A 27,948-nucleotide genomic window follows, 5' to 3' on the forward strand; every position below is an offset into this window, starting at 1 on the left:
CTTCTTATGTCATTGGGCAGAGAGAGACGATCGTTAAAACATGACTACGAAAAAGTTCATTTACGCCACTGTACTTTGTACGAGCTCCAACAAGGAAAAAATGCTACAGAAGCGTGCCGAAATTTAGTATAAGTTTTTGGTTTATATGCAGTTTCAGATAGAACGTGTAAAAATTGATTTAAAAAATTTGAAGCAGGTGATTTTGACCTTAATGATAAGCCACGTTCAGGACGGCCGTCATTGATCGATGACGACATTATCAAGGCTATGATAGAGCAAAATCCATTTTTGATAACGTCAGATATTGCAGAGAAGCTAAGTTTAACTCAACAAACCATTTCCGACCATATTCGGAAGCTAGGATTGGTCTATAAATATTGCAAATGGGTGCCACACTAGTTAAGTGAAAAAAATTAGAATGACCGAGTCGTGATATGCACATCTCTGCTTGCTCGGTACAAAAACGAATCTTTCTTTGACCGGATGATAACTGCTGATGAAAAATGGATTACATACGACAACATCGTGAGTATATGAGCATATTGCGAGACCGGAAAGACTACCCTTTCCCCTTCTAATCCGAGCTTGAACCTGAAGAAGAGAATGTTGTGTATATGGTTGGACATTCAAGGACCAATACATTATAAGCTTCTGAAACCTAATGAAAAGCTACATTTGGAGAAATACTGTAAGCAAATAGATGATTTAAATAAAGAAATAAGAGAAAAGAGGCCAGCAATGTTCAATAGAAAGCACATCATACCGTATTTTGATAATGCCTGACGACATGTTTTTTTGGCGACTCGTCAGAAAATCGCAGACCTAGGCTGGGAAATTCTGTCACATCCACCATGCTCCCCAGACCTTCCACCCTTCGATTATCACTTGTTTTTCCCGTTGCCAAATTTTTTACAGGAAAAAAAATTCAAAATTGAAGATGATGTAAATCAAGCACTAGTTGAGTTTTTCGCCTCTAAAAAAAAATTATTTAAAAAAAATGGCATTTAAAAGTTGCTATCACGCAGGCAAGAAGTCATAAGTAACGATGGAAAAAATATTCTACAATAAATATTATTAAATGTCTGAAAATTTTGTTATTTTCTTTCAATTCAAAAATGGACAAAACTTTCCGGTAGACCTAATATATATATGTAAAATTAGAAAATTATATTTGTATTATTATACACACATAAAATATTATTTCTTTCGGAAGAAGGATATTTCGATAAAGAAAAACAGGACGTTAATTCATAAAAAGGGAAGTTCTTATATCGATGAGTTAAAAATATCGGAGGGTGAAGAGAGACAGAAAGAGAGAGAGAGAGAGAGAGAGAGATTGGTTTTCTGTTGGCTCAGCGAATCGCATTAATCGAGTTACTTGCATCGACTTGATTGTTCATTATCAGATGATACGCGGAGCGAGGTAAGGTCATCCGGTCGAAGGCTAATTAAATACAACGTCTTCTCGATTGATACCAGAGTATCATCCCGAGTTATACGATCGGTTTACATCCTATCTATCTGAAGAAAAAAATAAAAGGAAGACGTTTCTATAGAAAAATTGAAATAACAAATAAATTTTCTGTTTAGACAGGAATTACTATTAATTGTAATAAATTGAGATGAAACAAAATTGCGAGATGTTTTAGAAACAATCGTTTGTAACGTTCATTATTTTTCTCGTATCAAATGATTCAATTATATATATATATAATATTAGAAAAATCTCGTAACAGAAAAATAAATTCGCAAATACTTTCAAAAAGATAAAACATATTCCGATGTATGAAAACATCACTTAAATGTCATAAAACCAATCTACGTTGTCGGTATATTGCTTCCTACCAACTATGACAAAGTTTTTTAATAAACGTGCACCATATAAAATTCAGGATTTGATTCGTACGTTTGAAAAATGTTTAGACGTTTATACGAAGCCTCAAGATTATTCGTATTTTATCTTTCTTTTTTTTTTCGATTTTCTTGAATGGCAAGTTTCGTAGGATGCCTTTAAAGTTTTTGTGTAAGACAGGAACGTTTTCAAATTTATGAAAGGCAAGATCTTTAATGGAAGTTGTTGGAGATATGGAGTGTGAAAGGATGTTGTAGACAGTAGACTTTTTTCAGATTATCTTTCTATCCACTCTCTGTCTCTTTCTCTTTTTCTCTTTTCGTGATCTCCCTGGAGAGATTTTTTTTCCTTCAGAGTCAGGAACTTATTGACGAAGATATAACGAAAATGGTGTCTCTTCAAAGTCCTTCTTTTAATATCAGTAATGGTGTCTTCGATAAAATCAAAACTAATACAAACAAACTTCAGAAAATATCGACAGATATCGTAATGGTTGATAAATAATATTTCATATATTATTTAATATTTATGTAATAATAATAATAATAATAATAATATACAACGTTCGTATATCAGAGGAAATGAAAAGGTTAGGGTGGTTCCGTTGCATCCATCCACCCATCGACTCCTACAGTCGAGAACGTTGCGGCTTGCGGCTGCACGCTTGCAGTTGCGGTGAAGTTTTAGTCGAGCTAATTACGCGTCAATTTCGAATATTGAAAACATATTTCGTTTTTACATCGTCAAAACGTGAATATAATATTTACGTAAGTTAATTTTACATATGTATATACAAATAAATTTGGCGAATGTTTTTAAGATATTCTTTTTCTTTTTTTTTTGCAAAATTCACGATTCGTTACGTTGTTTTAATGATCATCTATCTATTGACCCGAATACGAAGAATTGGTTAAAGAAATTTTGAAAATATTAGAAAGTTAGAAGGAACAAAGTTTTACATTGATTCGTAATTTCGTAAATACCTTTAATCAAAGTTATCGGAATATCTTTTAATTAAGTTAAAACTAGTCAATATAAAAAATTAATATAAATTCGTTACACCCCTGTGTATTGTTTGTAATAACTAATAATAAGAAAAGAAGAAAATATTTCGACCGATAGATAATTCGTGAACACCTGTTAGGTTAACCAATGGTTTGTTACAGAGAATGGAACATGAAGGAGATGGATGCGAGTTGGTAGTAGAAGCGAGGCTGCCGTTGTCACTGATGCCACCTAGCTGGTCATCGTCGTCGTCGTCGTTATCGTCGTCGTCGTCGTCGTCATCTTCATCGTCATCATCATCGTCGTCGTTTAGTGTCATCAGGATTCTAATTAATTCAACGGAAACAGTAGCAGTAGCAGCAGCAGCAACAGAAGCAAAAGAAGAAGAAGAAGAAGAAGAAGTTGATCAGGATCGGTCATTTTCAATACCGAATTGGTTGGAATCTTTTTTGGAATTGTTAGAATTTAATTTAGAGAAGAGGTTGACGAGAGTGATCGGTGGTGGCCGTGGTGCTGCCGCCGGGCCGGCGATGCGACGATGAGCTCGTCGAGGGTGTTAGCATCACCACCACCACCACCACCACCACCACTACCACCGCCACCATCACCATCATCACCATCACTATCATTATCGGCACTATTATTACCATCTCCAACATCATCAACAGGAGTAAGAACAACAACAGCAGCAGCAGCAACAGCAACAGCAGCAACACTCAACGTTTGTTTTTACCTGGCACCCTTTGATCATTGTCATCGTTGCCGGAGAAGGTTTCGCCTACCAGAAAAATTAACGATTGTTAAGACCTGGAGGAGGAGGAGAGGGAAGAGAAGGAGAAAGAAGGCGGAGGAGGATCAGGACGACGACGAGGAAAGAGCCGGTGCTGGACCGACGTTGACCCTGAGGACAACGACGAGGACGAGGACGAAGACTACGTCGATTACCACGACGTTTCTTCCATTCGTCCTTCGGCCATGGACCTCGAGACGAGGAACGGCACCGGCAACAATGATGACCAACACCATGAGTACACCAATATTTACTTTCTCGTCGGAGAACGCAGAGAAACGGCCACATATCGTTCTGACCAGGTCACGGACATGGAGCTGAAGGGTATGTTTTCCTACTTCAAATCTAATTCAACTGTACTTCATATTTTTATTCTCATTTTTTATCCACATTAGCTACTTTATTTTCAATTTCATTCTAAAAAAACTTGTTCAACGCTGCAATGGAAATTTCAAAGACAACAGATCTTGTCATTTTTATGACTTCAAGTGATATTTTTGTCGACTTCTATTTTAGGCTATGTTTTATCCGAAATTATTTGATTTTTCTGATATACAACTCGTCAGGTTATCGGTTAAATTGGCGAAAATTTAATAGCAAGTTGTCGGAACCAATTCTATTGGTTTGAAGAATAGTTCTTCTTTCGCTATTCGAAAACGTCCCTTTGATTTTATATTACATATACTACTCGTACATGTACATATATGTATATGTAAACCCTAGGAGAGTCTTGAATATACCAGCAACGTTACGTTTTCACATACTTCACTTTTGCATCTGACCTATCGACCGCTGTACTTCTCTCCCACTCTCTCTTTCTTCTCTTATCTACAATATTTATAAAATATTTAACGAATCCTTCGGCCAGGATTTTATTAATTTTTCAAATTGATCAATGCATTAATTAATTTTAAGATAATCGTTAAAAAATTAACACTACAAATAAATGTTTAACATCAATGTTAATAATTAATACACATCTGACTTTTCACGATAATTCAACGATTCGTTAAATGCTAAAGAAACCAAACATATGAACCGCTACTACAATTTGATTTCTATTAAGCTAATAAGATTATTGTATTAATTATAATCTCGCATACGAGAGAGAATTGTATAATATTATATGAATTAAATATTTTCTCATATAATGGATAAAATAATTGAAACTTAGTTAACAGATTGTTTTAACACAAATGTGGCAATAATTGATGAATATATTTTCGTAAAAATTAGCTAAATTTTGTCTGCAAACGTTATAAGGTTCTCACCTGTATCTTTTCAAGTGAGGGGTTTATTTTATTAAGGTATTTTTAGATTGTAAGAAGTACTAAAAAAAAAAAAAAAAAGAAAAAAACAAGAAAGAAGAGGAAAATTTAAAAAGATTATAACAGTTGCGTCAAGGCATGTAAAATTGAAAAGACTGAAAACGACTTTGACGGGTTGGAAAGTTCTCGTTTCAACGTTGTTATCGATCTTCTCTTCAGCCTCGCTTCGCGTCGTGGCGCGTCCATCGCGTTCGTTTACGAGAATAACTATTTCTTTCTCTCTTTTATGGGTTGAACAGATAAGGATGGAATATTACATTAACAATAAAACTAATCATAATTAATGTATACCTTTCTTTACCAAGCCAATCAAAATAACTGTTCATGGATAAAATGTAAAAAGATAATAGAACATTTAACACAATTTTTTATTCAAATCAATCCCAATACACACACATACATAAACAAAATATTGTTAATTCTTTCATTACGGACGCCGTATATATACGGTATACGAATATTAGCAATTTTCATACACTAAATTTAAATTATACAAAACTTCGATAGGGGTGAATGCCGAATGATAAAACGTTCGAATATTTGATTTTCAGTTATGGTTTATGCAATTAATAATTTTGGTTATGAATATTTTGCATTTGATCCTGATTTTATCATATTTTTATTGTCACGTAATTCATTATTTTAAATGAATGTAATATATGATTTAAGGTTTTTAAATTAATCATAAAAAAAAGAAGAAAATTCGTTGGATTTAGTTAAGTTTCAGCAGAAATTGTTGGAAATTAAGACCTCGATTTTGGAGTTAAAAAAAACAATTAACTAATGCAGTTACAGCTCAACGTGGGTTTCGCGATTTTCATTTTTAATTTGATTGTGATTTAAAATCCGTTAGTATAGCAAACGAATGTAAAATAATTCGAGAGGTTGCAGAAAATTTTTAATATGGGTTATTTAAATTATTGAAGTTCGTAAAACACTGAAATTTTGTATGCACCAATCTAACAATAATAAGTCAATCGTTGTAGGAACATTTCTGCATAAAAATTTTCCAGAAATTCTATTTAAAAAAACCAAACCATTTGCGATTAAAAATGAATCGACAAGACAATGGGATACACGTTTTTGCAATAACAAAATTTCTTTTTCCATTTTTACTATCGGAATTCGATTCATCGGTTAAATCGATTTTCGAAATATTGGATAGAGTTGTCGAAGAAAATAAATGGTCAATGTCATGGAAATTTGTCTGAAAATTCTTGAACATGGTTGTCGATAATTTGTTAACATTCGATTTCCGGCTAGTGCAAGGTTCTCTCACACTTTCGTCGCACTTCGTTTTCCGGAACCACATGCGCATAACAAATTTAGCAATCTCTGAAAAGTGACCACCACGTCTGGACTACATTTTCAATTGCGTCTGCGCAAAATACCGATACCATAGCACATATATGTATTATAAATTCCTAACTAAAAGGATAATCAAAAATTATATCTAAATCAAATATCTTCAATTAATTCGAATCTCATTTCAATATAGATAGTAATTAGTAAATATTTATAATTATCTTTTTTGTTTTTTTCATTTAGTTTTCTTTATTTCTTGTTATCTTAGTGTTAATCAATCTTTTAAAAAAGCACGAAAAAAGCTTTATCCAACGCTAAGAAATATTCATCGTTAATATAGAAAGTAATTATATTTCTTGCTCGGTCAACGTTAAGAGTCACTATTCATAATTTATAAAACACCCAACCCTGACACGATAAAGTTAATTTTTACTCTCCCTTTATTATTTTTTCTTCCTCTTCTTTTACTTTCTTTCTTTTTTCTTTCTTTTTTTTTTTATATATATATACTTTGCTCTCGTCGTTTTTCATTTTTCATTTAAACGCGAAAGAATAATGTATTTCCTCTTCTATCTCCCCACTACATCGAAAATATTAAATAAAAAGCCACCTTGGGTTATTTTAAAAAAGACATCTTATTGTAAGAAAAAACCGAAAAAAACGAAAATACGAAAGGAGGATAAAATATTTAGCGTTGGAAAAGTTTAGTTTCTAACTTCTTGGAAATTCGAGAGATTTCGTGGATATTTCGATTGGTAGTTCTGTTCAATGAAGAGGATTAATGAATTTCCAAGAAGTTGGTAACGAAGAAGAGCCCGGGAGAACGCTTTAACGTAGACTGGTGTTGCTTGTATGCGTAGTCGTATTCGATCGATATTTACCGCCACCTACTATTTACTTCACCCTAGTATTACCATTTATTGCATGAGCTAACCGTATAAATACGCATATATACGGGATACGCGAATGGTTGCGAAAGCGTACCGATAAAAAGAACATAGGTAGCTATTCAAAGTGCATACCATTCAAATGAAAAATTATGTCCCCGGTGACCGAGAACATGATCGGTGAAACTTTCATCGAGTGCAATCGATTGAAACAGTCTTCATTCTATTTTACATTATTTAACTATCTTTAATACATTGATTAGGATTCAAAATCAATGCATCAGTATCATTCGAATTATTCTTTTTTATGTTTATTAGTAATTACGCTCTTTTTTTAGGTAGGAATTAAAGCACAGACTATCGACATTAAAGTTTTCTAAAGTCAAAACTGTTCAAGTTGAAACGAGAAAGTTTTCTCAGTTAGTTTAAGGACTACTTTCTTAACACTGCAACTACTAAACCAATCAAAATGACTTAGTTTCCAAAGTTAAGTCAATTTACATTTATTTTATTTTATTTTTATTGTAATTAATACAGTGAAACTGCTTTTAGTATCCCAACGTTTTATTATTTGCAGGGTTGATTATCTCAATTTTTGTTTCAACCTTGAAAATTGATGCTATTTTACTGTAGAATCGGTGAAAAAATTGAGGATACTAGAGATTTTACTATATTTTTCTTTATGATTTCATTTGAAATTAATCTTAATTAGGTTGGTAATTCATTGACAATGATTTCCTTAACCACAATCAAATAAAAATCGTAACAAATCCAAATTAAATTGAAAATAAATAATAATTACAATTATTTATCGTACAAACCTAATAACGGTAGAACGTCAATTATCCGACAATATATTGTATGACGTTAATCAACAGCAACCGATGTGATTTTGAATGAATGTGAATTGAGTTGGCGGCTCATTGACAAAGATTTGCTTAATCACAATCAAATAAATATCTTACAAAATCCAAATTAAATTAAAAATAGATAATAATTGCAATTATTTACCTCACAAACCTAATAACAATGGAACCTCAACTATCCTACGATTTATTGTATAATGTTGATTAAGTTGATAGTTCATTGACAAGGATCTGCATAACAATGATCAAATAAAAAATCTAGAAGAATCAGAGTTAAATTAAAAATGAATATTAATTGCTATTACTCATCTCAGAAACCTAATAACAATGGAACCTTAACTATCCTACGATTTATTGTATAATGTTGATTGAATTGATAGTTCATTGACAAGGATCTGCATAACTACGATCAAATAAAAAATCTACAAGAATCAGAGTTAAATTAAAAACGAATATTAATTGCTGTTACTTATCTCAGAAACCTAATAACAATGGAACCTCAACTATCCTACGATTTATTGTATAATGTTGATGAAGTTGATAGTTCATTGTCAAGGATCTGCATAACTACGATAAAATAAAAAATCTAGAAGAATCAGAGTTAAATTAAAAACGAATATTAATTACTGTTACTTATCTCAGAAACCTAATAACAATGGAACCTCAACTATCCTACAATTTATTGTATAATGTTGATTAAGTTGATAGTTCATTGGCAAGGATCTGCATAACTACGATCAAATAAAAAATCCAGAAGAATCAGAGTTAAATTAAAAACGAATATTAATTGCTGTTACTTATCTCAGAAACCTAATAACAATAGAACTTCAACTATCCTATTATTTATTGTACGATATTAATCGAACAATAATCGATGTAATTTCGAATGAATGTTGATTAAGTTTATAGTTCATTGGCAAGGATCGAATCGACCGTGATGGAAACTCGCGAGGCGATACATTCCGAGTACAATGGCTTCCTGCACCTCGTCCCAATGATATTGGCCTCAACAAAATAATGAATAAATTGAGCGTGGGTCAGAATAAAAATATAATCGTCCGCCGTACGTTCATGATTCACGTTTCATTATCCTATTAGAGCCAATGGACGACGGGTAGCAGAAGATGGACTCTCCTCTTCCTTCCTCTTGCAGCTTCTGCATCTCCCTTTCTCTTTCTCTCACTGTCACTCACTCTCACTCTCACATATACTTACTTACTCTTTCTCTCTCTCTCTCTATCTCTCTCTCTCTTTCTCTCTTTCTCTCTCTTTCTTTTTCTCTTCTATCTGTCGTGGACGCGTTTATTCTTCGTCGGAGGAACATTGAGAGAGTAAGATTCGGTCGGTCGTAAAAATCGTGCTGAGAGACGATCGTTCGCGTACTTTCGATCACCGAGTCGGCAACGTTCTCATAAACAACGCTTTCAAAAAGTTCCAACCTAAGTGCGAGAAAATCACATTGACATTACAGTACCCTGCATATAGAGATTTGTCTCTTCGTTTAATTTGATTTAATATTTGTTTAATCTTACAAATGTTTTTATTTTTATTTTTTCATTTTAATTTTAATTCGTTAAAAGAACAAATTAGATGGAAGTTGGTGCGATGTGTAAATTTATACTTTTATGATTGCTTTCTATTACTTTTCTGTCTTTTTTTTTGTTTTTTTTGTTCGTTTTTTTTTTCTTCTTTCTTTTTTATGTCGATTCGTGTTTGAATTTTGAAGTAAACGTCTCGAAGGTATATATTATAAGGTTGGAAAAGATCAAAGATCGTCTAACGCGTCACGACTAAAAATACGACAACTGTATTTAAGAATTAAATAACATGACTTTCTCTCCCTTATGATTGTAGAAGCTAGCCGCTCCTAGTTTTCGAATCAATTAGAACAGTTTACTTGACAAACGATGAACCCACTCGATGCCGATGTGTTTACTCGGGCTAAGTTATGGTCGTACGAACTTACGACACACACACGTACACACATACACACACACACACAAACAATGAGAAGACACGAAAGTTCATTTTAACATTATAATCATTTTTAAACCTAACTCGAGATAATATCTTTGCTCGATTTGTATTATCGTAAATTTAACACGTAATTTTAGTTTTTTTATTTAGTTGTTATTTTATACTTTTTAGTTCGACTAGAAAAAACAAAAAGAAATGAAACGTATCTTACGAATAGTCTGCTCGCCAGCTGTCCGATTTTTTACCCTCGTAAGCTCGCTTTTTGTTTATTCTCGTAAGCTCGTCACGTTTGCAAATCCCAAGAGGTAACCCAACCTCTGTGAAAGGGGTGGAAACTTATTTCAAATACGGAAACTCGTTTGTTCTCTCTTTATCTCTCTCCCTCTCTTTCTATATATCTCTATCTCTATCTTTTTCTGTGTGTTTCTCTTTTGCCATGTGGTCGGTGTTCTGACCGTAGAATTCATTCAAATAGAATCATTCCTTCCATCCACGTCGTTTCAACATTTTCCTTTGTAAAATCAAGTCTTGCCTTTGTTACCGAGGTTACGAATAAACTTTTATCAGTTTAGAACCATCTAGTTATATATTTATTTATTTACTTTATCACTAACCTTTCTTATTTTGCCATATCAATTTTAACTTTCATTAGTTATATATTAAATAATAGAAGGATAACATTGAGAATCTTTTTACCTTTTTTTTTTTTTTTTTTTTTAAGAATTTTCCATTGAAAGAGACCATTTGACACAGGTGTGAAAGTAAAAAAGTAAAAGAACTTTATAAATGATCCCCGTGAAAGCTATGATACACATGATAGGATTCTCAAGAAAACCCATTTTTCATTCCTCCATGAAATACTCGAGTATCTGCTTTTGATATCCATAAGCAAGTACACGTATACACTCACACGTAACGTATCAAATCGTTCGAAAAGTAATTTTGTTTTTTCAATGATAAATAAAAGAAGATTTTATCGTATTTAGAATTCAAATTATTTTCGATGATCGTGAATGGGTCGAATTTAATAAATTCAACTTCTGAATTGTTGTTTTTTGCGTTATTATTTAAAAATTAGCAATCCACAGTTTCTTCATTTTGATATCATCTCGTTTAACTGGAACACACGAACGTGGTGCATTTTTTAAATCGAAATTATCAGAAGGAAACTTTGAATCATGACGGATCGAAATACATGAAGGATCTACATCACGTCTGAAATGTCTTTTCCTCTAGAATTTCAAAAGATTTTATCGGATAAACGCGACAAACGAAATCTTTGTACGAAAAATTACTTTTTGAACAATCTAATATATTGAAAGGATCTAAAAAGGAATCGGCAGATCATCGTTAACCCTATTCTACCCTATTTTCGTCCTTTACTTTCTATTTCATAGAAAAAAAAACCATCATTACCACTTTTCTTTTATTCTCATCTTACGTCAGCAAATTCTATGACCTTTACTTCGTCTTTAACGATTGGGTTTTTTTTTCGTTATTTGCTTTCTGGTATCTTATAAAAAACGATTGGTGAATTATTTGATTGATAATTTTGTATCCGTTAATGTTACTTGACCAAGGGATTTTATTTTATCTTATAAAATAAAAAGATTAATGGATTAATTTAGTTAAATATTTTGTTTATTATATTATTTTTTTGATACTTTTTGCTTTCGTTAATTTCCATTTATCAAGTTAGTCCGTAAAATAAAAAAAGCAATTGCTGGATCAATTGGTCAAATGTTTGTGTTCGTTAACATTTTTCGACAAACTTTTTGTTGCTGTATCAATGTTATTCGATCAAAATATTTTATTTTGTTAAAGAAAATAAAAGATCGTTGGATTAATGTTCGGTAATTTTGTTTTAATTAATGTTTCAGAACTCTTTAGAAGCGCAGCAGAGGCTGGTCCTCTGGATATCGTGAAGCTTCGTAAGGGAGATAAGCTCCTGAATATTTCCTGTCATCTACCTGCCAACACACCCGACACGCCCTATGTTCTTCAGGTAAAAGCAACATTGTTATTGTCATTCTATCTATAAATATTCAATTTTGTTCGAAATCTACATGAACCCTTACATCCAATACTACTTTACTGTTTTCAATCCTTGTAACGAATGAATACAAACAAACATATATTCCTATATTAACATACGAGTATTGAGTTACATGGTCGAAGTAATCCAGGTTGAATCGTACAATTCGATTCATGTATTATTCGTTAAGATATAATCCGATTTAATAACAACAGATTGGTAAATGCGTAGATCGGTTTTGTACAATTACAAATTGTTCAATGGCTCACGAATAGGCGATTATTGATAGAAACAAATGAGAACGCGTTTCTACTATAACAATCTAACAATAATAATCCTCTAATAATAATAAGTTCTAGTTCATAGATTTGAATTCAAATCCCATTAATAATTGAATGTAATTCTGCTTAAGTATAATTATACTTAATGAAAACACAAGGAATGAACAGTAGAAAATGAAGAAGGGTGGGTTAGAATGGGGTTGAGGTGAGAGTGGGTGGATTGTTGAAGTAATCGAGGTAGAGAATTTATATCGAACCGTTTGAAAGAAATGTAGTGAATCGTGAAACGTGAAATATTCTCTCTTCTTCAAAAAGAAAAAAAAAAGAAAAAAGAAAAAAAGGAAGAAGAAAAGAATAGAGAAAAGAATGGAAAGACAGGGGTTAGAGGAGGTCGGGAGGGTAGGAGGAGGAGGAGTATAATAAAGGTTGGAAAGGAAAGAAGCGTTCAATGTATGAGAGGTAAAAAAGAAAAGGAAAGAAAGGAGAAGAAGAGTGTGTCATAGTAAGTGGAGGGATATTATTCAAGGTCGTCGGAGCTCACCCCGCCTCTTTGGGGATGATGGAGCTGGAAGTTGTACGGACACTCGAGAGCCGCGTGGCAAGCCTCGAGCGGGAACTGCGCGAGCACCAGCAAGCTATTTGCGCTTCACCACCGTTGGCACTTCGGGAACTTAAGAGTCAGGTCGACAGTTTCAAGAACAAGCTTGAGACCACCGAGCATCTCAGTTGGCTAGGTAAGTACGTCAAAGATGAGATATCCCTACTACTGAACTCTTTCACCTTCGATCCTACTTTTGTATCCTTCGTTCTTACAACTATACAACTATTTTACTACTAGCACCACTTTAAAATGAACTCTGGTGTTTTGTTTTTTTTTGTTGGGAGGGGATGGGTCCGCTGGAGAGAGTGGTATTTTTTTTGTTTTCAAAAATATTATTATCATTTTTTTTTTATTACGTTTATTATATATTTTTATTCTGATTGTAATCCAATAGAAAATTAAACTTTTTCTTTATAGCTATCAGCTTCATTTTTTTGTTCTATGTTTTTATAACTACAATTATCGCTATCATTATAGGTGCTACTTTAAATGAACTCTAGTTTTCTTTTTTGTATTCTATTCTTTAATTTTATTCTTATTTTTAGTTACTTTTATATCATTTTTCTATTTTAGTTTTAATTCCAATAATTAGAGAATGAACTTTGTTGATTTTCTTCTACACCTATCAGCTGCTGTTTTTTTATTTGTAAATAAACGACACGATCATTAACTTTATTGAGATATTTTTGAAATTACGCAGCCAATTTAGACCGCTTTAAAAAAATTCTCTTATTTTCTATTATTTTTGTTTCCATGCAATATCGGAGACTCGAAAGACAAACGTAAGATCGAATAAACAATCGTAGGAGAGTAAACTCAAGTCGAGCGTAAACCATGTTCGGTAAACATTTATACGCTAACGGTAAACTATCCTATTTCTATTTCTCAATCAATTTAAGATTATAAAACTGTTTTTCCAGTTAAAAAAAGAAATCGTTCAAATCTTCTCATCTCATTTCTGCTTTTACTTTATTTTAAATTTGAATAATCAGTGTCAATCCTTTAAGCAAGTTTTCCTTGATTTCCTTTAATAATCGTTTGTTCTACTTGAATATATACCCTGGATTATCTTAAACGACCTTGTTGGAAAATCCTTGTTGGAAGACTCAGCTTTATAATCACGTCATTTCCAGGTTTCTACAAGCAACTTCCAGAACCCAGTACCTCGAAAGAATGTAAAAAGTTGCAGTATCGTCGTAAGAGTGACAGTCAGAAGCGGAAAGTGCAATTGAAGTTTTTCGACATCTGGTAAGTCGAAAAAATTTTATCTCTCTTCATAATTATTCTCATTATCAAAAGATAAATAATTTCACAAGGACGCGTTATTCTGATATAAACTATTTCAAAGGTTTCAATTTTTAATGAAAAAATCTAATACTGATAAGACCTTTAGGTTTTATCAACAAAATCGTTGCGCATAGGTTATCAGAGAGTTGAAATGTTCGATTGCAATAGCAGTTATGAGAGATGCACTCGTGTTCGGAATAGGTCATCAGACTTGGTAGCCAAAGATGATTATGCGCTGGTTATAATCCTATTAATTAGGCGACAATATGTCGGTGTTTCGAGTTATATCATCGTTGATCTGATGAACGACGTGAACGAGTTGCTTCTATCAACATACCTTAATTGGCATGATTAAGAGCCTATCCAACGTTACGATTACCCAAACGATGAATCCTACTTGCAATATGACTCGTAAATTTTATGTTATCTTCAAATATACTAAGTGAATTATTTCAAATATGCCAATTGAGATAATTCGATTGTTGTTAGCGTTGATACAAAAAATATGTCGAATGGAAATCATTATTAGTTGATTTTTGATTTCCTATTTTAAATATCTCACACGATATATTTTCATTTTTATGAATCACATTTACGTTTTTAAATTGTACGTTTCGTATAGAAAATGTATTTAAATTACTTATTGATTTAATGTCTTACAATCGATAATTATTGAATTCGGATTCGATTAAATCGATGCTTATTATTATTATTATTTTTTTTTTCTCTCTTTTTCGGTCCGGTATTCGAAAGTTTATCAACTTTTTTCACTTAACGCAGAAATGCAGATATTGCGTGCAAAGGAAATTGAAACGAAGCAAAGATTGAAACAAATGCAAAGTTGAAAAACGTATAACATTTTTTTTATACCTTTCTTTGAACATTTTGTTATTGCTTGTATTTTCATTTATGTTTTCGTACGAATGTTAAAAATATTTAAATTAAGGAATAGGAAAATCACGAAGTAGAATGATTTCTTGGATTTGTCACGTATTCAAGCTTAAGATTTTGGGTAGTAGCCAATCTTTTTTTAATGTTGCAAAATTTATGCGTTTTCTTCAAGGACCAATGCGGATATGTCGTGTTAAGTTTTAAAAATATATAGATACAGACACATACGTATACACAGAAAAGTCCGAAATGAAAGCACGTGTTTCAAGGATTTTATTTACTCCCTTTTTGTTCGCATGCGACACGAGAAACGCTCTTCTCGATTTTCTTCTCGTCGTTTAGCGCAATCAAAGCTTTTTACGTTTTGCTTTTTAGTTAAAAGAAAATTAAAAAAAAAACCAGGAAAAAAAAGTAATACTAAAAACTATTCAACTGATTTAATTCCTTTCAAACTCATTTGTCCCTTTTGGTCTCTTGTTAATCCGATACTTCGAGTTTTATTTCGCTTTTTTATAAAAATATTGAAAGCAATGTGGAACACTTTTTGTTCTCCTTTCTGCTTTAAAATTTATTTCGTAGAATTGCGTACAAAAGCAAATATTCTGTTTGACTGAAACGAAATATCGCAATATTCGAAAATTGCATCGAACGAAAATTTTGTTTTTCTTTAACGATCAAATACATTTTTATGTCAATTTCCGTTTGAAAAATAATAAAAGAGGAATAATGTAATATTCCAGTAAAACATTTAATTAATATACAGTTCATGTAGTATGTTAGTTGTCTACAGTATAAATTTGAATTGGTACACATTTGTAATGAAAATTTTTGTTAAGATTAGTGATCAATTAAAATTTTTCACGTGTATCGTAAATAATACATGTTTCAAATTAACTTTTATCTTTAATATAAATGAATATTAATTTTATAGAATAGAAATTCTAATTTTATAAATCAGATAAGTATCTTATAGTGATTCAAATAAAATGGAATTAGTATTTAGTTAGATATTTTTCTTTTGGAAGATTTATGAATGAAATATTTAATTATCATCTTTCAAGAATCCATTGTACGAAGATCATTTTCCATTTACTGTGATTCGTTTTAAATGGAAGCCAACCGAGAATACGTTGATGGAAAATGGTAATTCGAGGAAGAGCGGAAGAACTTGGAGAATCTTAAAATAGGACCTTTCGCATATGCATATTTCAGCAATGTCGAGGAATGTGGTTTGTTACGTATAGAGTAAGATCGTGTAAATGTAGTATAGTATGTATAGTGGTTGATGGTTACCCTTTACCCCACCCCACAACACCTTTTAAACATCTTTCGTTTATGTATATCGATTTATGCAGCTTTAGTAAAATTGGCATTATGCCATAGATTCAATAAAGATTACTTTACACGTTCCTGCTTTCTATGGAACAACAACCTCCACCCTTTTGCGTGTTCCTTAATTGATACTACTTTTACGTTAGGTACATAACCCATGTAATACCTTAGTTCGTTTATGTTTGCGTTAGAGGTTTCTACTTTGATACGATTAAAAGCAAGATTCAGGACCTAACTATCGTTGGATTTATTACGTCACGCTATTAGCTTTCAACAAACACTATACTTACTTCTAATACTAATAATAGGGAAACTTATAATATTATTTTTGTTCAATAAACGACAAACAATTTCAACAAAGTACTTAAAAGTGTCTTCAATTTATTACGTTGAAGTAAACTTTAACAAAAGCGAGTAGAATTACCTTTAATTAATTTACTATGAAATTTTTTCGACAAGGTTCATTTTTCTTTTTTTTCTTTTTGACGAATTAATAGCAATCACCATTATCAGTTTATGCGACTCACGTCTACCCAAGAACAAATTGAACAAATCTTTTGGGTTCTTGGAAGAACAATAGATTGATTTACTAGGATTAGACCTAAATGGTCAACCTAAAATTAAAATTAATGAACATGTGAAGGGGAGATAAAAGATAGATTGAAAATCAAAGATAAAAGTTCATAATTGGGATGGTAGTTTTATTTCTGGACACGTATTGTTTGCTATCAAATACACGTGTGACACAACTTTAACGATTAATATTAGTGAATCCAACCGAATCGAACCGATACTACGTGCACTTGCACAAAAACTTATATTTCATGGTTTTCGTGGTCTCTTTTTCTTAAGTATAAAACAATCCAAACCCTATTGGTTCTCATACTTGGTAATTCATTTATTTACAATAGAATTTATTTTGAACAGAATTGTATGAAGTGGAAAATTACCATAATAAAAGTAATTAGAATTAATTGAATAGATTAGAACGGTGTAACGGTAAGTAAATTGTATGTAAAAGGACACACACGATAAAATTTGATAAGTTGGGTACTTTATCACAGACTACTATTCTACCTTGAGACGTAAATTCAATTTACGAATTGATTCAAACCGCTCTCTCATTGGCTCGTGCCAAAATTAACGTCATAATTTATCGTTACATGCGTAAAGAAATCATTTCTTTCTATTTTTACGTTAAAACATATTTCCGTATTGTGGGATAAAGATTTCAATAAAAATAATTTCGACTACGCTAAGTTAATTCGAAGAAAATTGCATTACTTCGCGTTAAAGGGGAAAAAATTTGATTAAGAATCGTTCGGGTTTAGAATTTTAATCTGACGTAATTTAATTTGAGGGAATAATTAACGCTTTTTATGAGTCAAGTATACAGTTTTTACTAGAACGTGGTCATTAAGGAAAATATTCGTTAGATTTACAACGAGAAATCCTTGTTTTATTTGTTAATAAAGATTTTTCTTACATTAACATTGTTTAAAGTCAAAGATTCTATGAGAATGTTAAATTAATTGTTGAATCGTATTGTTCGAGTTCTGACGAATCACATAAAATAGATAATAGGACCAATCGAACTACACTTGACGTGTAAATCCTACTGTTGGTTTTGGATCATCAATAATCCGAGGATTTCGAGTTCTCTTTTAATCGTTTACTCTCCTATACTTGATTCCAATGCGGTGCATTAGTTAAAGCTTTCATTTTGCCATAATTCAACTACGTTCCCTCATCGTTGATTATCTAACAAAAAGATTGACCTCAAAATAACGATTCTTAATGTAAATCTTACGATATACCTGAAATACCACTGAAAAAATCATATAAATTATTTCGTAAATATAAAATTCCTGTATTTCCCATCTATCCTTAATAATATCATGCATTCGATAATAATAAGCCCTTTCAATCATATTTAAAAGAAGAAAAACTACGAAATTAGAAAACCTATTACTTTGTTATTAATTATTATACTTTAGTTTTCAAACGATAATGAACAATGATTACGAGATAATTGGAAAACGATTATTTCTCGGTAGTTTACTTCGTTCATTTCAAAGTAACACCGGTCGTTCAAGAAGAACTTGTAATTATTTCAATTATAAATGAAATATGTACCCTACTTTATTTTTGACAAATAAAAGTAAACAAAAAATAATCGAAACTTATCTTTTAATGTCTAAAAATAACTCACACATATAATTATTTTTCTATATACAGGGTGTTTCGTAATGCATAATAACCACTATTATAGGGGACAGAGAAAAATAAAAAAAAGTTTTCTAAAGGCATGTGTCCTATTAGACCATGTTTCAAAGTTTTAACCATTTTTTTTATTCCAATAATCCTCAATAGTTAATTTTCACAAAAATAATCCTCGGTTTTCATTTCCAAATAGTATTATTTCTTGTCATCTTTGATGTCAAACATTTCGTTCATTAAATTGAATTATTTCAGTTCCGATGTTCCAAATTCTTTAACTAGACGTACTTCATTAATTTCCATTTGCTGTGTGTGTTAAAAATTACAAACGCGTAATTAGATTTTGGATTCAGATTTTTGAATTCATTTGAAAACAATGGTAATTAGAATTTGTGAAAGATCGCGGAATTCGATGGTACAATGACTGCAAGCTGAAATGCAAACCGTTATTGGTGATTTCGTACACTTTATATGAAGATAAACTGTTGTGGATTATTGGAACAAAAAAGTGGTTAAAACTTTGAAATATGTTCGAATTGGACACAACGTGACAGTATGAGTTATTTTTCATTGATTTTATATTCCTTGCTCACCGCTGAAATGGGTCCAAAATATTGTGAAACATTCTGTATATATTTGTAATATATAATATATATATATACACACATTGTTATGATGGAATGGGTCGTGTTATTCATCATGGCGACGTAAGCTTCTTAGCGCGTTACCACGAAATGCTATTAAGCCACCGTTAGCCGACTAATAATCAGATGTGGCGTACCAATAATGGCGACCGCCACGTGCATTATCGCGATGCCAACGTGATTTCGTGGTGCCAACCCAAAATTTGTATTGCCAATTAAACAGAACAGTATAAAAATTAAAGTCAAGTTTAAAATCATGCCTAGTGTGTATTGCGATATAAATGAATTATATGTTATATATAACGGTGTAATTAGAAAAGATTATAAAATCTTGATGTTTTCTGATTGTTTCAGCGACGTGGCTATGGCATCGAACGCTCGAGAAGGGCTTCGTTCACCAGCCTTTGATGCTCGACAATGGGAAGACGCAGAACTCCTTTGGATGTTGCAAACAATGTTCGTTGAACTCGAGCTACCTCAAAAATTTAACATTCCTTTAACTATATTGAGGAACTTCCTTTACGAGGTCTTCATAAATTACAACGAGGTGCCATTCCATAACTTTCGGCACTGCTTCTGCGTAGCGCAGATGGTAACATCAATTAATGCTATATATCTGATCATCATCAAGTATTCGAAGTTATGTGAATTATTCTAAAAATAATCATTTGTTTGAATTTAGATGTACGCTATTGCTTGGGCGGTAGATTTACCGTCGCGGATCGGTTACCTCGAGGTCTTCATCCTAATTGTCTCCTGCATTTGCCACGACCTTGATCATCCTGGTTACAATAATATCTATCAGATAAATGCACGTACCGAGTTGGCTTTACGCTACAACGACATCTCGCCCCTGGAGAATCATCATTGCTCGGTGGCCTTTCGTGTCTTAGAGTCAGCCGAGTGTAACATCTTGGCGTCCTTGGACTGTTCGACCTACAGGACTGTACGCGAAGGTATCATAAGATGCATTCTTGCAACCGACATGGCCAGGCATAACGAGATACTCGACCAGTTCACCGTCATCGTGCCGGACTTTGATTACTCAAACAAGGTCCACATTAATCTGGTAAAAACATTTACTTTTATTCTTCTTATTTTATTTACGTGATTGCTATGGATTATAATTTCGATAACTACCAACCCATTTTTAGACTTGGTCTTTATAACCGAGTTTGTTTTTATGTAGCTATCGATGATCCTCATAAAGGTTGCCGACATCAGTAACGAGGCACGGCCTATGGAAGTCGCGGAACCCTGGTTGGACAGTCTGCTTCAAGAATTCTTCAAGCAAAGCGACGCTGAGAAACTCGAAGGGCTTCCAGTAACTCCATTTATGGACCGCGACAAAGTAACTAAACCATTGTCGCAGTGCAGATTTATCGGCCTAGTTCTTCTTCCTCTCTTCGAAGCACTCGGCGCATTGTTTCTAGAACTTGAGGTAACTTACTCGAAGAAAATCAATCAAATTTTATTACCTGTACGATTCTAAAATATTTTTAACTGCAACGAAAAATATTCAAACGAATTTATTTGTAGGATCTGATAGTACGACCAGTTAGGGAAGCTCTCGAGTATTATGAAAAATTGAATGAGGCAGCGAAGGATGAACGTCATCATCGTAAAAGTGTAGCCGATATTGGTGATTCGAATCAATCGTTGGCTCAAGCTGGCAACACGAGCACCTCGACGGTCGTTAAATCTACATCGTCTCACAGTATGCGTTCTAAACGTTCAGCCTGTACGATTCATTCGAGATCACGTTCGACAGAGGATGACATTACGGAGAATCTGACTATCGAGGAAGCGGATAACCTCGAAAGTTCCGATCCCGAAACGGCAACTGAAGTTGAAATCAGCGAGAAGACGTTAAAGTTTAAAATATCAACGGAAGGAGCTCCTGTTAGTTCAGGAGGTAGGAAGAGTTATCCTGGTAGTCGAAAGGGTAGCAGAGAGAAATCATCCTTGGATTACCATAATTACGAATTGGCACGAGCTATGAGAGAACACGAACGCGAAAGAAAACGTAGTCGCGGTGAAAATATTCTCGAAAGTAATATGAGCTCGCCCGTTAGCGTTAAATCGATCGACGGGAGTAAAATTCTCGAGGAACTCGAACGTGACGATTCAACTTTCTTCGATGAGAAAATCATCAATGAGATTCAAGTGGTCGAGGGTAACGGTAATGCGATTGGTGATGCTACAGAATCATCTACGAGAAGTAATGGTTCGAAGCATCAATCATCTTCTGGTATAAATCGCAAGGACATGTCGATCACTCGAGAATCTGTTGTTTCGTTGTGTTGTTCTTGCGACGACAAGACCAATTTATCCAACAATCACAAATCCTTGTTGTCGCGTTTGAGAAATTTTACCGATCGTTTGAGCATTAGTTTTGACTCCAAAGATTCACCTAGTCCAAAAGCCACCAAACACGTGGCCAAAAGTCTGAATAAAAGCAACTCCGTGAGCAGTAGCAGTACCTGTACCGTTTCCACAAGACATCAACAGCAGCACGATCTTTCCAACATTTGCAAAAGATGTAATCTCAGGAAAGTGGGTGGGAGTAAGGAACATGGAGGAAAAATAGCAACTGTAGTAGAATTGTCAACAATAGATAAGAGAGCGATGACGTTATCTAAAGTAAGGAAAACGCAAGATTGCAAGAACAAAGTTTGGAAGACGGTATTTGCGAAAGAAAGAAAATCGTCAACCTCGTTGGAAGTTCTACCAAGGGAGAAGGAAAACAGAACGATCGAATCGAAGCATCGACGGAATCTGTCCAATCCCGAGGGTAATAAAAATTTAAAGGGGCAAAAAAGTCTCGACATTGATATAGACATCGAGTTTAAGGAAATCGAAGTTAGGCAAACGAGTAACAATCAACAGCAACGAAAGAGGCCAGAAATAATCGTCAATCCTGACAATTCGTCGCCCTGCGGATTGGATGATAGAGAAGACATGGGTAAAATAGAAATTAGACGAAGTTCCGCTAGTATGGAAGACATATCTAAGATAACAAAACAAACGGAAGGTGTCTTATTGGGTTCGTTAGACGCCAAAAAAGCAGAGGAACTACAGCACACTGGTAGTTTAGATTCGATGCTGTGCAAGGAATCGGCAAAGTCCAATAAAAAAGTCAATGCATTTTCTTCCCCAGCTGCATCCAAAAAGTCATCGCCAGGTTTGTTTTCTCGTTTCAAATCTGGGATGAGCATCGACAGCACTAGGAGTAACAGCAACAGTAGTTCCTTGCACGATCAAACATCTCAACAATCTCAAACCGGTTGGATATCAACATTGACTGCTAGTTTCCGGCCAAAGAGACAAACTACTACTACTACGACGACGACGACGACGACGATTACTAGCACCGAGTTTGGATCGTCCTCGCCACCAACGCAATCACACAAATCGCACAGTCGCGAGGAGATCAAGTGATACGACCTACGCGTCGATCGGCAAGCCGAGAGAGACACTTCTTCCAATTCCTCGAGACGCGAATGGTGGGCTCGACAACCGTTTTGTTGCAACAGCTAATCTAACGCATTACACGGTCTCAATGAATGTAGAAAATAATACCTTGGTCTCTCGTAAAATCGGCACGCGATCGAACGCCAATTTGTTTTGCCAAATCGCTACCAAATTTTCTTCTACCCCCTTTTCAAGTTAAACCCCTATAACGAAATCAATCCATCGGTTCGATTTTGAAATCGATCCGTTTCCAAGACTTTTTAAACCAATTCTTTGAATTTCGTTGTTGACCCTTCTATTTCCAATGCACGATTTCCTAAATCGCGCTATCCTTAGTTATTATTCTTCCTAAACTAAACAAATCTAATATACGGTGCATAGTATAATTTAATTTATTGTCGAAACTCATGGGCATTGGCCACTAAAATATTAATGTTGTGTCCTTGAATAGATGCGCTTGCATAATCGCATCCATATACACGTGGATGGATTATCAAATTTTGAGCCTAACGTAGAAACAATTTTTTGTCAATCTAACTTACTTTTGTTTAAAAAAAAAATATATGAATAAACGTTTTCAACTTAGGCTCCAAACTTTTCAATCCACCCACAAAAAATATACGATGAAAATAAAACTAGGGGCTTGGGGGAGGGGTTGGAAGGGGGATGAGGGGTTGTAAGTTTAGAAAAAATTAATTCCGTAACGTGAAGGAGGTGGGTGTGGTATTCGTCTCGTTCGACATCGGATTAAATAAAATAAAATAAAGTAAAATAAAATAAAATAAAATAAAATAAAATATAATAGAAAATCACACATGGTGTACGCATAAAGTCTGTCGCTTAAAGCGCATTTAACGCATGTGTGCAGCTATCTATGTACATATATATAAGAGACACCTTTAAAACACACTATACAAGTTTATATATATATATTATTATTATTATTATTATTATTATTATTATTAATATTATTATTATTATATATAATACATAGGATATGGTTAGGCGTTTAGTTAGAGACTAAAATGTTGATTCGTAGACGGATTGACTACCAATTGCGTGTGTGATGAAGTAAACATAAAAAATTATGTATGTGAAGAAGATAAGAAATAATTAAGATATTAATTGAAAAAAAAAAAAAAAACGTAATATGAGAAAGACCCAGCCTAATAGTCTTTCTGATAATTTGATCGGACGAATGATCGACTGGCTCGGAAAAAACAATAGGAAACGAATTCGAAAAGAAGGAAACCGAATGAAATGACGAAAAACACGCGCATTTTTTAATCTTCTATACGATTTTAATTGAACTTTTTTTTTTCTTCCTGCCGTTTGTTTTCTTTAAATGTTTATATTTTTATACTATCAGATAATATCGGCGTGTCCGAGAAGCGATTAGAAACCGCATGTATTGTTGAACTCTAGTCTTACGTTATCGTTTTCGAAGGAGAGAGATAGAGTGAAAGAGAGTGAAAGTGAGTGAAAGTGAAAGAGAAAATTCGAATATAATTTTAAGATATTTTGTAGACTTTTTTAATTATTTTATTTGTTTTGTTTTTTGTCTTTTTTTTTTTTTTTTTTTTTTTAATAATTAAAGTAGGTTTATTTTTTAAACGGGGCAAATTAGAACCTCGGATTCAAACGATCTCGAAAGATCGTTTAGCGTTAACTCGCTTAATTGTTCCTTACAAAACACTTTGGTTTGTTCATTTTTTCGATTGCGCTAAATAGATCAAATAAAAATCAAAATGAAAATCAAACGAATATCAAAGAGTTGACTTTAGAAAACCAAATGATTCTTACAAATCTAAATCGTCTGTTTCCATCAGGAATAATTGCTGAAGAGTAGAAAAAAAACAAGAAAATATTTATACAGAAGGTTTCGTAATATGTGACAGTTGCTTCAGAAATGAACAAAAGTTCTCGAAAACAACGAACAAAGGTTCATATAAAAATGTATCCTATTTGAGTTTATTTCAAAGTTTTAAACACTTTTGTATTTTAATAATCCTCGATAGTGTGTTTGCATTTTCAAACAGTGTTTTAAAACTCGCTATTATTTATTTCTTGCTCTCTTTGAGTCACGCATTTTGTTAATTCAATTTAATTCTTTCAGTTCCGATGCTCAGAGTTCATTAACTGGAAGTACTACTAATTATTTTCTATTCTGTTCGTACGTTCAAAGTTACAAATGCGTAATAATTATATTTTGGATATTGATTTTTGAATCCATTTGAAAATAATTGCGTATTCGAGATTCATTGTCAGTATTTCTATGCCAACTTCAAACGAATATGCAAAAAGATTGTCAACGGATTCAACGGGTATCTGAAATTTTGGAAAGACTGCAAGATTGTGCAATTCGATGATACAATAACGGCAAGCTTAGATGCAAATCATTTCGTGTACTTTTTATATAAATAAACTACCGTAGATTATAAGAACACAAAAGTGTCTATAATTTTGAAACAAAATCAAATTGGACACAGACGTTTGTATGAATTTTCTTTCATTGATTTTCGTATCCCCTGTTCATTTCTGAAGTTGATCACGTTAGGAAATAATTTGTGTATTAAATAATATATAAATATATATTCGTTCTAAAATATATCGATCCGTCAATCGTCTTGTCTATCTCTTCTTTCGAACTATAAATGTGCAAACTTCCTTTTAAATAAATGTACGAACTTGTAATCCTAAACAAATTTACGAAAGTTGAAAATGACGAAGAAGTGGAAGGATAAACTTTTATAATCTGTCGGCAAATTTCGGAACGATTAAACAGAAAGAACAAATGTGTTGAAGACGTGAGTTAATTAAAAAATACAAAAAAAGAAAATCAATAAATATACAAGAGAGAGAGAGAGAGAGAGAGAGAAAGAGAATGAGTGTTGCGTAAAGTAAATGTATAGACTATATATGATCAATTATCAAACACTATCTGTGCCTGACCTACATATTTATTTGTCACTTTCCTAGTTTAAAGAAATATTGTCTCTAACCCCCTCTTCTTGATAAGGCCGAACAAACCGCGGGCCAATGTTTTCTAACGAAATTGGCAAAAAAAAAATGATGAAAAAAAAATAATGGAAAAAAAGAAAAAACAAAAAAAAAAGAAAACGAAGAAGATGATGGAAAATTTGTAAATCTAGCCGGACAATCAAATCAATAACGATCGATACAATTTCTAATGGATAGTTTCAAATGATATAGTTAGATCGTCTCTCTATATCTAATGTTTCAAGTATCCTAAGATTTTAACGAAGAAAAGAATTAATTAAAAATTATATTAATCTAATGAATAATATAATCGCGAGAAAGATTTAACGAACGTAAAAAGAAAAGCGAATTAGAATACACGCGATTGAAAAATTTCGAAACGGAATAATTATTCAAATGTTATACTTGAAAGTTTATTTTTCAATGTTCGCTTTAATATTAATGCTTTTTTTTTATCGGTTAGGATGATTAATGAAAATCAAATTGGATTCGTGGAATGGGATTAATATATTTATACGTTCGTATGTACAGTGAGTCACAAAAATATTCTTATCCCAATTAGTATAATCTATATATTCATACGTTCATAAGTATAAATCCAATTTGAGATAATTTGACTTGATTATTATGAAAATAACGTTAATATATTTTTGAAAAGAAAAATTAGAAAAATTACATAATTTTCATTGATCAGAGGGAAATACATTTCAATTAACTTAATTATCAATATTCTTGTCCAAAAATATGTTATTAATATATAAGTCTCAAAGGGAATTATAGACGGTTAATAAATCTAATGAACAATTTATTTTGAACTAGTTGTTTGTTGGTACGTTGGTAGTAAAAACCTCTCGACCGAAGCCGAGAGCCTTCGTGATACCAGAAAAAAAATAGAATTATATGGTTTTTCATCAGTTTTACGATAAACGGGATACGAGTACTCTTGTGATTTTACTGTGATTGATATGAACAAAAAAACAAATTGAACAAAAATAAAAGAAAGAAAGAAAGAGAGAGACAGAAAGGAAGAGCAATGATGAAAAAGAAAAAAAAAGGGTTATAGTAACTTTGAAACTTTGATATCTCAAATGGGCCAAGAGGGTTGCATTATGGCAACACCGTCCTTAATTGTCAATTCATTGTTTATTCGCGCTACGTGTCCTTCTCATATATTCAATGACCATTGTCAATTACGGGGGTACAACCGAGTATAATGTTTGTCGTATAATCTTTTTTTCTCTTCCGAAGAGTGAAGAAGCAGGAAGAGAGAGAGAGAGAGAGAGAGGGAGAAAAAGAAAAAAAAAGAATAATATCTTATCCAACCAAGTCCTCGTTTTTCAAATTATCTGTTAATAATAACGTATAACAAATGATTATTCGTATATCTAATGAACCTCGCCCCAACCCCACCTCAAACCCGATTGCGTCGTTTATCTTCTCGTAGAATCTGTTGAAAATAAAAAATAACAAAAAAAAAAACGATCAAGAATCATTAATATTCATCAAAGATATAAGTTTACAGTTGCGTCTAACTAACGTAACAAGATAAAAATCATTAAGAATAAAAACGTGATCGAATTTGAACTGACTTCTATCCTCGCGTTAACGGGAAATGAAATAAGTATATTATAAAAATCTAAATGAGATGATAACAAAGTTAAAGAGAGAAATAAATAATGAATTTCAAAATATGTATGCATATATATACTACAAATATGAATTAAATTCTAACATACACTGATGAATATAAATATATATATACATAATATATAACATATATTTATCTGACAGGTGACTTCAAGGATAATTTAAATGATAAAGGGAAAGTAAAACAGAAAGAAGGAGAAAAAGAAAGAGAGGAGGAATAAACAAGAAATATTGTTAACCTAAGCTCGCGGGCGAGTTACTATTACGATATTCTAATAATGAATTCTATAACGATGTTTACTAAGAGAAGCTGTCTGCGTAAAGAATCAAATAGAAAAAAAATGCGCAAGAGAAAAATGAAAAGAAGGAGAAAATATTGAAGATACAAATAAAATTGAGACAGTAATTATTCTCCGTATAAAATGTATTATCGACATATTTTGTCTAATAATGATGATAATATTTCGATAATACGGATGTATTAAAAAATTAATAGTCGTTTAATTCGCCCTTGTGCCAATGAATG

The 27,948-nt window shown here is 32.6% G+C and overlaps 1 protein-coding gene across 2 annotated transcripts in view; it reads left to right on the forward strand.

Annotated features, from left to right (window-relative positions):
* The window catches only part of LOC106784624 (serine-rich adhesin for platelets), a 90,532-nt gene extending 66,526 nt beyond the window's left edge, over positions 1 to 24,006 (forward strand). Inside the window, exons 3-10 of one of the 2 annotated variants that reach the window (XM_014744374.1) lie at positions 3,019 to 3,971; positions 11,891 to 12,015; positions 12,853 to 13,060; positions 14,061 to 14,175; positions 19,656 to 19,893; positions 19,984 to 20,370; positions 20,491 to 20,742; positions 20,841 to 24,006. In XM_014744374.1, coding sequence (XP_014599860.1) covers positions 3,833 to 3,971; positions 11,891 to 12,015; positions 12,853 to 13,060; positions 14,061 to 14,175; positions 19,656 to 19,893; positions 19,984 to 20,370; positions 20,491 to 20,742; positions 20,841 to 22,742 — 3,366 coding nt within the window. In that variant the 5' untranslated portion in view covers positions 3,019 to 3,832 and the 3' untranslated portion in view covers positions 22,743 to 24,006. The remainder of the gene's footprint in view (positions 1 to 3,018; positions 3,972 to 11,890; positions 12,016 to 12,852; positions 13,061 to 14,060; positions 14,176 to 19,655; positions 19,894 to 19,983; positions 20,371 to 20,490; positions 20,743 to 20,840) is intronic. The other variant, XM_014744375.1, reaches the window with a different exon arrangement.
* Positions 24,007 to 27,948: the final 3,942 nt, after the last annotated feature.

Source organism: Polistes canadensis, unplaced genomic scaffold (assembly GCF_001313835.1).
Source record: "Polistes canadensis isolate GaletaPanama2010 unplaced genomic scaffold, ASM131383v1 scaffold_38, whole genome shotgun sequence".
NCBI classification, from domain to species: domain Eukaryota; kingdom Metazoa; phylum Arthropoda; class Insecta; order Hymenoptera; family Vespidae; genus Polistes; species Polistes canadensis.